The sequence below is a fragment of the Syngnathus acus genome, chromosome 3, assembly GCF_901709675.1.
Source record: "Syngnathus acus chromosome 3, fSynAcu1.2, whole genome shotgun sequence".
Lineage (NCBI taxonomy): Eukaryota > Metazoa > Chordata > Actinopteri > Syngnathiformes > Syngnathidae > Syngnathus > Syngnathus acus.
Genome location: NC_051089.1, coordinates 19,124,957 through 19,137,244, shown reverse-complemented (window position 1 = coordinate 19,137,244; position 12,288 = coordinate 19,124,957). Strand labels below are relative to the sequence as shown.

At 42.4% G+C, this 12,288-nt stretch overlaps 1 protein-coding gene across 2 annotated transcripts in view; it reads right to left on the bottom strand.

The window, feature by feature from the left end:
- The window catches only part of zgc:153993 (uncharacterized protein LOC767645 homolog), a 51,786-nt gene that overhangs the window by 17,955 nt on the left and 21,543 nt on the right, over window positions 1–12,288 (bottom strand). For both annotated transcript variants that reach the window (XM_037246714.1, XM_037246715.1), the window contains exons 3-4: window positions 2,974–3,135; window positions 325–457 (exon numbers count right to left, since the gene is read on the bottom strand). In XM_037246714.1, the coding sequence (XP_037102609.1) occupies window positions 325–457; window positions 2,974–3,135 (295 nt within the window). The remainder of the gene's footprint in view (window positions 1–324; window positions 458–2,973; window positions 3,136–12,288) is intronic.

Below are 12,288 nucleotides of genomic sequence, written 5' to 3'. Positions count from 1 at the left end.
TTCGTGGATTTTCACATATCACGGGTGGTCTTGGAACCAATTATCCACAATAAATGAGGGATTATATCCGTATGTACACCGTTTCTACTTCATGGATCTTTGTTTATTGCGGGTGGTTCTGGAACACATCTCCCACAATTAACTAAGAATCTGTGTACTTCAAATATGACGACCGACAATAATTTAAGATTACAAAAAGTAAACGCTATAATACAGAAAAAAGTACAACTTAAATATGATGAAAATGCATAGATTTGGCATTCACTTTTGACACCCACTGTGTGACAAGGAGATATTTCATGCAGCATATCACTGGCTTGTTACCTTGTAAATGAGTCTGTATGCTAGATGGAAGAGAGCCACAACTCGACCCCAGTTGATGCCATCAGCAAAGATGTTCCTGGCCACTTTCATGAAAATATCCCGAGCACAGTTTCCTTGAACCTGGTTGATCAGTCTGAAAATGAGACAGAAAAAAAAGTAAAGACTTGTAATAAAATGAACGGTCAACAATTTTGAATATCTTTTATTTCACTTCCAACATCATACTCAAGAGGTCCAGGTCCACAAGTATGTTTAAATAAGCCCCCACTTCTTGCATTGTTCTTTTATTAATACCGTAAAGCAGGGGTCTCAAACTCCAGTCCTCGGGGGCCGCATTCCTACATGTTTTCCCTCGTTAAACACACCTGATTCAATTATCAGGCTCCTGCAGAACGTGAGGATGAGCTGATCATTTGAATCAGGTGTGATTAACGAGGGAAACTTGGAAAACATGTAGGAATGCGGCCCCCGAGGACTGGAGTTTGAGACCCCTGCCGTAAAGTGATTCCCATAATATGAGTACCACTCGTGGTAATTAAGTAAAGTACATTAAGTAAGGTATATTAGCATTTAATTATTTCATTTATTTTTATTTTTACAAATATGAATTTATTCAATCCATACATTTAACTTTTGTGCAATGCAGTTTTCATTTAATCACTATTTAAGTACTATATTTAAACACCAGGTATTGTATGTTGAACTGCATAATGTTGCATTAGCTTACAATAATATCAAATACATTACATAATAATACATGCATAAAAAATCTTTTTCTTGTACTCGAAGTTATTTAGGTACTATTTTCAGAAGGCTATCCTTTATTTCTGTTCTTTGTTTTAAATGTCTTTACTTCTTTTATTTTTAAATGCTTTTAAATGTTGTACAGTAGAGCCTCGGTTTTTGAACGTCCCGGTTGTCGAACAAATCGGTATTCGAACCAAAAATTCAAGATTTTTTTGCTTCGGATGTCGGACGAAATTCGGTTGGCGAACCTCGCGAGATGAGCCGAGAGGACCCGCATGCCAACTGACTCCGTTCGTTATTACAATCTCGTTACTCTGAGGATTGCATCAACTCTAATTATGCCTCGAAAGGAAGCAAGTGGGAGCAGTTAAGCCATCCTAAAACACAAAGACGCTCTTAAAACAATGCGACACTGAGCGCCCGGCGCGCTGGTTGCGCGATCGGACTAAATTAAGCTCCTTGCGCACTGAGGTCCACTTAAATTTTGGAAAGTACATCAGGACCAATGTTCCCTCTAAGCTGCGCGCGTGCGCAATCGCGCACTGCCCGCACGTTCTCAGCGCACAAGAAATCTATCCAGCGCATAAACATCCCCCGCACCTCCCCCCCCACCGAAGCGAAGCGAACACGCAGCGTTGGACGCCCCATTTGCATCCCCCCCCCCCCCCGAAGCGAACACGCAGCCTTGGACGCCCAATTAGCACCCCCCCCGAAGCGAAACGAACACGGAGCGTTGGACGTCCCAGTCCTCAGTTTGCTCAGGGAGCTTGTGTCTATGCCCAGATACATGAAAAATTAGAGGGAACATTGATCAGGACATTAAAAATATTTTCTAAATTTCAGCGACGGCTCTGTCACAATAATGCGACCAGCACGGTCGGCGACGCGCTACGGTTGCGCGTTCGGCGGTGCACTGCAGTTGCACGATCGGACAAAATTAAGCTCCCTGCGCACTGAGGTCCACTTAAATTTTGGAAAGTACATCAGGACTTTTCAGCGACGGCTCTGTCACAATAATGCGACCAGTGCGGTGCAGTTGCGCGGTCGGCAACGCGCTACGGTTGCGCGTTCGGCGGTGTGCTGCAGTTGCGCGATCGGACAAAAATGCGCAAATGAAAAACTGCTTAAAAAAGGCGTTTTTTTTTTTTTTTTTTTTTTGCTTGGAACGGATTAAATTATTTTCCATTATTTATAATGGGAAAACATGATTCGCAATTCGAACGATTCACTTCTCGAACAGCCTTCTGGAACGGATTGTGGGCGAAAACCGAGACTCCACTGTACTTGTAATGATGTACTATATAAATAAAGTTGCCTTGCCTATAATTCCAAACGTATTAAAAAAGAAAATCTGTAAAATGACAATTTTGAATTTTCAAAACAAATAAAATATTAAACTTAGATTGTTTTAACGTACAAATATGGTTGACATAAAGCTAGTTATGGGAAAATGAAGCTTCAAATTTGATTCATGGACCTATTTTTTTCACTCCTCGAGATGCCACTCTATTCAACTGTGGGCTGAGTTGCGATTTCTTAAACCACTTTATTAAACAATCAGTTCCATCTGGAGGTGTCAAAAGTACATCAACTGGTTCTTGAAGAAAATTTGAGCTTTCATTTTCCCTTCACTACACAGGGCTGGGAAGGAGCTAGTGGTGGGGTTGGATGAACATGAAGTGGCAGAAGGCAGGACAGGATTAACATCGCGGCTAGTAGAGATGAAAGAAATGGACAGCTTGTTAGTTGAAGGAACTATCTTGCTTTATATGATTTGCATTTAAGAGACAGAATCAATTACAACTGTGTCTTAACAGAAAAATTAAATAAAACCTTTGAGAAACATTGAACATGTGACCACATTAAATAAAGCAGGAACCAGTTAATCTGTTTAAAGCATACCGTTGGAGCTCTGCATTTCGGTTCAATTCATCAGCAATCTTAAGTAGTTGTTCCACAACTTCTTTGATTTGTGGATCCTGTTGTTCATTTGAACGTCCACCCAAATCCTCAGAAGTAACTTGTCGACAGGGGTCTTCTGTATTTATTCTCTCAATCACATACCTGTCATTAACAAAATATGTATAGTAAAAAGGTTAATTAATTGAATAGACAAATACTTGAGCAACAGAACTATTTCACACAGTTACAAAAAGCCCAGACTTGCATGGGTCTGCTAACAATCTCCTTTACAAATTCCCCCAAAATCTGTCACACAAGAGACATTAAATTTTTTATTTTATTATACAATAATTTTTTGGCTTTTCACTTTCCTTCCATGTTCAGTGGAATCACAAAACTTGTATTATACTGAACATGAATAAACGTAACTTGGCCACAGAAGGAAATTGCAGACATATGAAGTACCTAATAGAAAATAGATCTCTATTGCAAGTCGTGTTCAATAAATAAAGAAGACATAATACCTTGTCACTAGGATCCCAGAGTGCATCATTACATGGTGTAATACATTTTATTTATGAAGTTTTAACCATGTTAATCTTAGTTATGTGTTTGTTGACTGTCATATTTAACGGTCACATGTATGTCGCTGCTTTTTATTTTTTAAGCAAACCGTGACTTTTTTTTATTCCAAATTAACGCAAATAATTATGAACGTCAAGTCTATGCACAAGCATTTCAAATTTGTCCCATTGAGTGACCTATAGGCTGCAGCGGTACATCGTTTCCTAACTGCGCTGCTAATCATGAGCAAATTACTCAACATCTCCTCGATCCTTTCACGCTTAATTTTCTACCGCTCACCTCAAGTATTGACTCTTTTCCCATCAAGTTGTGCACAGAAACTGAATGACAAGGTGAAATGCCATGGAATGGGGCACACAGGGGACAATTCACCTGTGAGGATAAGTGGTGATGATAAGGGGGGGATCCACTGTATAGTGCAATATTATTAGTGGGCTAAAGACAAACACACCTCAATTTCTTCCCAAAAACACACATGTATTATAATATAAATGCAGGCCTAAAATTCCTGCACATTTTCTGAACTGTGTCAAATGGGAGATACAAAGCTATAACGTCACCCCCAGGTTACGTGACATTGGTTTAGTCTCCTCTTCACTTCTGAGTGAGTGACAGTTTTGGGGGATGGGAAAACTATCGACTGTTGTTCTTGTCAAGTGCCAAATAAATGAGATGAACAGAAAAGGGTCAAAGCCATCATTCTTCATTTTTCTAAATTATTGCTGTTCTCTGGGGCACACAGGGGACAATTCACCTGTGAGGATAAGTGGTGATGATAAGGGGTGGATCCACTGTATAGTGCAATATTATTAGTGGGCTAAAGACAAACACACCTCAATTTCTTCCCAAAAACACACATGTATTATAATATAAATGCAGGCCTAAAATTCCTGCACATTTTCTGAACTGTGTCAAATGGGAGATACAAAGCTATAACGTCACCCCCAGGTTACGTGACATTGGTTTAGTCTCCTCTTCACTTCTGAGTGAGTGACAGTTTTGGGGGATGGGAAAACTATCGACTGTTGTTCTTGTCAAGTGCCAAATAAATGAGATGAACAGAAAAGGGTCAAAGCCATCATTCTTCATTTTTCTAAATTATTGCTGTTCTCTGCCAATTTTATGTAATGTCTAACCCTAACCCTAACCCTATACACACTGATAACTGTAATGTTCAGAATTGTCCCATTGTCTTTGTGCACTTTATAAAGTGTTTCCTGTTGTGATTGCAATAGTGAAACTTGTGCAATTGAGAAATGCAATTCTCACTTTCTCCCACTCTATTACAAAACATCTGTGTGAAATGAAATTTGATTTTTTTTCCTAGGAGCCAAGTAGTCTGGGGCTTCCGTGGGGGGTACTTTGGTATGGGATGCCGGTCCCACTGATAAGGGTGGTTCGATCCCTGTATCACCGATGCCAGAGTTTGATCCGCATTTCCGGCAGTAAGTCTGATTTGTTTCCAGTGAAGGTTGCACTCCGCCAAGGCTGCCCTTTGTCACTGATTCTGTTCATAATTTTTATGGACAGAATTTCTAGGTGAAGGAATAGGGTCAAAAGACACAAAACCCGCCTAGCCACAATAACAGATACGCTGATATAAGATAATAACAGAGGTTGCTACAACTTCACGATTCAATATGTATTTCTGTGCACTGCAAAATAAATGTCTTTTGATATGTTGCCTAAATAGCTTAATGACCCTTAAGGAACTGTGTAATGCATGCCTGATGTTTTCTTTCTAAATCATGGACACGGCCAGAGTCGTCTTGACCGTTCAGTACTTGATTATATCTTGTGTTTTGACTAAACGTCATATGTCGCCTAATGCGGGACGCCAGCTTTTCGATTACTACTGAACGCTCTGCACAGAGGGAAATGTTTTGCTTAACAAAGAAAAGATATGGTGGGAAGCATGATTAAACTAAGAATATAATGATGTGAGCAAAGACATGGAGTATCAAAAGAACTAACTTTGCATAGTCAGGGAACAGTAATAGATTAATGATGTGACAGCCAAAAGCTCACATAAATTCGTACAAAATGACAAAATTGAAAGAATGAGGTCCGACAGTATATGTGCAAGGATGGAGGAGAATGTTTACAGGAAGGTCACTCGGAGATAAAAACCAGCTGGTGCCAGAAGGAGACAGCCAAGGACTCGGCCAAAGATGATCACCAAGGCCGAAAGACGGGATGGAAGACAACAGCCCCCACACACACACACCGAATCGTCCATAACCCGCACCCACTCCCATTGAATCAAACTCTACTGCGAACTCGCCCCACCCCAACGACTCATCACCCATCAAACTCGCCCCACACCGGCCTGGGCAACTGAATATAAGCTCACCAAAGAACCTTGAACGTTGCCTTTTCTGAATGGAGACTTTCTGCTCTTGAAGGGCCCAGCGCTGTATTGTACTTTCCTGAAAACAGAGCTTTCTTAACAAGAATTATGATTGAACTCAACCAACCTGTGTAAGTCTAATTTCTGCTTCAGTGTCTTTGCATTTTCCTAAATCTGAAGAAATTAAACGAGCACGCAGTGAGTAAATTGGATAACAGGTGATTGGCAATGGCTTTTGCCGTGAGGCGCAGATAGCGCTCCCTAAATTGTGGACCAAATCCAACATAGGCGTAGCCAAGGCGTTGAAGGTGTCCGGTTTGGTGACCTCAGCATTGCATCTCTGATTTTTGCAGACGATGTTGGCCTTTCATGCTGTGATCTCCAGCTCTCACTGGAGCGCTTTGCAACCAAGTGTGAAATGGTCGGGATGAAAGTCAGTACCTCCAAATCTGAGACCATGGTCCTCAGTCGGAAAAGGGTGGAATGCCTTCTTTAGGTCGGGGATGAGATCCTGCCCCAAGTGGAGGAGTTCAAGTATCTTGGGGTCTTGTTCACGAGCGAGGGAAGGATGGAGCGTGAGATCGACAGGCGGATCGGTGTAGCGTCTGCTGTGATGCGGACTTTGTACCGGTCCGTCGTGGTGAAGAGAGAGTTGAGCCGAAAGGCAAATCTCTCGATTTACCGGTCGATCTATGTTCCTACCCTCACTTATGGTCATGAGCTAGTATGAGTCGTGACCGAAGGAACAAAATCCTGGATACAAGTAGTCGAAATGAGTTTCCTCCGTAGGGTGTCTGGACTTCCCCTTAGAGATAGGGTGAGAAGTTCGGTCATCCATGAGGGACTTGGAGTCGACCCGCTGCTCCTCCACGTTAAGAGGAGCCAGATGAGGTGACTCCGGCATCTCATTAGAACGCCTCCTGGACACCTCCCCGGGGAGGTGTTTCCTTGCATATCCCATCAGCAGGAGACGACCCAGGATGCGCAGGAGAGACTATGTCTCCCGGCTGGTCTGAGAACGCCTTGGGATCCCCCGGGATGAGCTGGACGAAGCGGTTGGGGAGAGGGAAGTCTGAGCGTCCCTCCTAAAGCTGCTGCCCCCCCGACCCGACCCCGGGTAAGCGGTAGAAGTTAGTTGGATGGATGGGGGGGTGGGGCGCTTATAAGTCATCTCCCCTAGGGCGTAATTCAGTGTAGAACCGCCACTGCTTGCGGTGTCCATACGCAACGCATCCGTTCCACAGTCAGTGCGAATTAGACGTTAGGTCAGACATTATTTTTGTGTGTAATAGTGTTTATTTCCATGTTCAATAGTGTTTAAAAATGTTGGTATTGATTATTGTAAAATGTCCTGCAACTCTGAACAGGATAAGTGGTGTTGAGAATGGATGGACAGATATTGTAAAATTTTGGTCTTGTGTATTTTATAAAAAGAAAATAATAATACAAATTGACATTGGTGTGAAATCTGTTCGCTTTGCGAGGATGAAAAGGGTCCATTTACATGCCTTATAATTATCTTTTCAAATCAAAATGGCGAGGTTTTTTGCCAAATTAAGCCATAACAATCGCAAAGAGCAGTGAACAGGACAATTAACAATGCAGCAGGGCTGTGGACTCGGACTCGGGGACTCTGACTCGGTCGGACTCGGTCATTTTTGCCTGACTCGGACTCGGACTCGGTGCTGATTTTGACCGAGTCCACCGAGTCCGACAATAAAAAAAATACGTTCCATTTTATTTTCATCATGCTGCTGAGAATGCGCGTAGGAATACTGTCCACAGCCCTGCCTGCTTGTTATGAAGACAAATTTAGTTGTTGCGTGCGCGCCCGCGCCTGCTTGCCTGCGTGCGTGCACGTACAAGACCCACAATGCCCCGCGCGCAGCCAAGCTGGAAGAACCAGCCGCGGTTCTCCCCTGCCGCGGGAGCGCGCACGCCTTATTTGGAAAGCGAAAAACCGATGTCGTACGGCGTCAGCACTATGTTGTTTTCAATAAAAACATGAAGAACTCACGTTTGCGTCAGTCAATTTTAATTTTTATAAAGGATTATTCTCATTTGATGTCTTTAAATTCATCCGCGTTCTGCCATTGAAGCGGGGTGCATTCAAAGACCAGTCGTACAGACGGAAACGTTTTGTGATCAAATCTTTCATAACGAGAATGATTTGAGCGAATTGATTTGAATGAATAATTGAGAAGAAATTTCAGTTCTGAAGGCTCCTTTTGTCCCAAGCAAAGTGACAGATGGTGGGGAGGGGGGATAAAAATTTGTTAATCAATTCACTCAAATCATTCTCGTTATGAAAGATTTGATCACAAAACGTGAGTGTTTTTTTCTTAAATGAACACGTTTGACATTGCTATAGTGTCAGCTTTTAATTATATTGCGCTGTCATGTTAAAGCAAATTAATAAATGCAACAATATTAATTTGCTTTGAAAATACCTGAGTAATAAAATAAAATGGATGGATGGATGAATGATGATCACAATTAAGTATAAAGTCTCCTTTGTAATATATACTCCTTGTAGCCTGTTCCCAAAAAGAGGAGTTTCTTTGCATCGAGGTTTATGCAAAGAGCTCACGTAATTATATAGTTGCGTTTTGGTGAAGTGAATGAGTATTCCGTCTGTACGACTGGTCTTTGAATGCACCCCGCTTCAATGGCAGAACGCGGATGAATTTAAAGACATCAAATGAGAATAATCCTTTATAAAAATTAAAATTGACTGACGCAAACGTGAGTTCTTCATGTTTTTATTGAAAACAACATAGTGCTGACGCCGTACGACATCGGTTTTTCGCTTTCCAAATAAGGCGTGCGCGCTACCGCGGCAGGGGGAACAAGATCTCACGGGGGAACCAAATCAAGCACAACACCGGGAGCAGCGAGAGAACAATGTTTTGCCTCTAGATTTGGGGGGGAAACGGAGCGTAAGTTACGATCAATGCGGCCACGTTGAGTTGCACTTAGGCTAATGTTTACATTATGTACCAATGTCAAGGACGATTATGTCACCCAGTTTACCGTAATTTTCGGACTATAAGTCGCACCGGAGTATAAGTCGCACCAGCCATAAAATGCCCAAAAAAGTGAAAAAAAACATATATAAGTCGCTCCGGAGTATAAGTCGCATTTTGGGGGGCAATTTATTCGACAAAATCCAACACCAAGAACAGTCATGAACGAGCAACAACAGGCTAAACGATAGCTATGCTAACGTGACATAAACACAAACTAAGAGCTGAGAACGGCCCTGACATAAAATTCAGAGTTATTCAAAAAACTATTACATAAATAACACGTTAATAAAACCATCTGCGTCACTCCAATTCATTAAATCCATCAATCGTCCTTTGTCAACAATGCGTGCGCGCCGCTGACGGCTCTTGCACTTAAAAATATTCCACAGGCCCATATAATGATATATAAATTATATATCAAATAACTATTATATAAGCAATAATGTTATCAAACCATCTGTGCACTCTAAATCATTAAATCCATCGATCAAATTCCTCGTCCTTTGTCAACATCGCCGCGCGTGCGTGCGCCCTGACGTCAGCCTCGTCGTTATTCCACAGATCTACTATATAACTATATTGTAGCGTTAACAAAGTTCAAGGAAAGACGTGGGTTTGGTAAACGGCTCTTTATTTAACAAAACAAACTTACAGGCGTGTGGCGGCGTGGACGTCCAGCCACGAAAGGGGACGAGAGCTCCATACGATAGGACCGGGCGTGCGTAGAAGCCATGACCGAGCCCCATGCACCGTCCTCGGACAGCCACCCGGCTGAGCGCCGGCCCTCGACTTCCATCCACGGAGCTGAAAGGCAGCTCGGTAGAGTAGGACCGGGCGTGCGTAAAAGCATTGTCCGAGCACCATCCACCGTCCCTGGACAGCCACCCGGCCGAGCGCCGGCGCCCGACTTCAATCCACGAAAGTGAAAGAAAGCTGGACGAGTCGATCTTTGTCCTTTATGTAAACAACCGTCGCGCTGCTGACGCGCGACCGCGACGTCGCGCGTCACTCGTCCAGCTTACTTTCACTTTCGTGGATTGAAGTCGGGCGCCGGCGCTCGGCCGGGTGGCTGTCCAGGGACGGTGGATGGTGCTCGGACAATGCTTTTACGCACGCCCGGTCCTACTCTACCGAGCTGCCTTTCAGCTCCGTGGATGGAAGTCGAGGCCCGGCGCTCAGCCGGGTGGCTGTCCGAGGACGGTGCATGGGGCTCGGTCATGGCTTCTACGCACGCCCGGTCCTATCGTATGGAGCTCTCGTCCCCTTCCGTGGCTGGACGTCCACGCCGCCACACGCCTGTAAGTTTGTTTTGTTAAATAAAGAGCCGTTTACCAAACCCACGTCTTTCCTTGAACTTTGTTAACGCTACAATATAGTTATATAGTAAATCTGTGGAATAACGACGAGGCTGGCGTCAGGGCGCACGCGCGGTGATGTTGACAAAGGACGAGGAATTTGATCGATGGATTTAATGATTTAGAGTGCACAGATGGTTTGATAACATTATTGCTTATATAATAGTTATTTGATATATAATTTATATATCGTTATATGGGCCTGTGGAATATTTTTAAGTGCAAAAGCCGTCAGCGGCGCGCACGCATTGTTGACAAAGGACGATTGATGGATTTAATGAATTGGAGTGACGCAGATGGTTTCGCGCTGCTGTCGTCACTTGAAATTCAAATTACAGTAATCCCTTGCTACATTGCGGTTCGTTTATCGCGGTTTCATTTTTTTTTTTTTTTTTTTTTTTTTTTTGAAATTTTTTGAAAAAAAAACCCCACATATAAGTCGCTCCTGAGTATAAGTCGCCCCCCCACCCAAACTATGAAAAAAACCGCGACTTATAGTCCGAAAATTACGGTATATCATTGATGTGTTTCGATAGTTGTGGGGTCGTCACTAATTATTTGTGTTTAGATAAATGTCTGAGCTATAATGGTGTAATTAATGATTAAAACTTGAAAGTATCTGTTTATTGTATTCGTTTATATGTTTAATAAAGACAAAGCCATCACAAAACTGTTGTAATTATTTAGATTTTGATCTAAATTAGCCTTGAATAAAGACTAAGCAGTCACATGAATTAACAGAAACAATGGACAGCCGGACTCGGACTCGGACTCCTGGTCAAGAGGCCGGACTCGGACTCGGTGCAAAAATCCGACCGAGTCCACAGCCCTGCAATGCAGTACAATGGCTGATTAAAGACTGCGCCTAGAAATTATGTCATCTCAGATTACCAGAAAGATGACCAGAAATTGTAGAATATAGGCATTATTGTTGTCCGGCGCGTTGCTTTGGATCTAATTTGAGCTTTAAAGCTTACATATCACATTTATAAAGTCGTTCTTTTTATGTTATACTTTCAGTTGTGGTCTATATAAAGTGGAACAGCAATGCTTTTGTCTGAATTCCTCGTTTTGATTTTTAGCCGAGGTAGCGTTTCCTTGCGGCGCAAACTTTTTGATTGATTAAATGATGTCAATGGCAGAAGACTTGTCCATACAACCACATATAACACGTAACAAAATAAATCGCCTCACAATATTTAGGAACACGTGTTGTAAACAATCATTGCAGTCAAGTTGACCAGTAAGCTAATGCTAGCATTAGTGAGACGCTAACAAATGCATTTAACACATTATTGTGTTCCCTAAGAATAATACAGCACCTTCAATGCAATTCATTTGATACACTACTTAAAATACACCCACAAGAAGTGAAAACATAGAGCTCACAGCTCTGACATCAGCAGAAAGACCGACGCTAGTGTTATGAAAACGAGTGCATCAGACACGCAATGATATGAAAGACAGTTTATAATTTTTGTGTCATCTCAAGCTTCCCGCTTTACTGTGTTCGTCGTTTCCATAGATTGAAGGAGTTGAACCACTAATGAAACAAAGTCTTTCGGCGAATCCTCTATACTGACAAAGGATTTCTGAAACACTCGTCCTTGAACAAGCAGGACTTTGCCCACAGATGTAGGAACACTGCTTGAAAAATTAAGTTTAACCAGGCACTTCTTTGAGGTTCTGATGCTGGGGGACGGCGCAATGAGTTGTGTGGATTGATGCATTAAACAACGGCACATTTTGATCTCTCCACTTCGGCATCCTTACATTTTTTGGACTACAAAAGTCTTTCCGAGTAATAAAGATGGCGGATTTGCAAAACCGTTTGGCCACACACATTATCTTGTTTGGTAGTCCCGCCCCAACGGATGTGATGTACCGTATTTTCTGCACTATTAGGCGCACTTAAAAACTTAAAATCTACTCAAAAAAACACAGTGTGCCTTATAATGCAGAGCGCCTTATATATGGATCAATTGATGAATTTGTT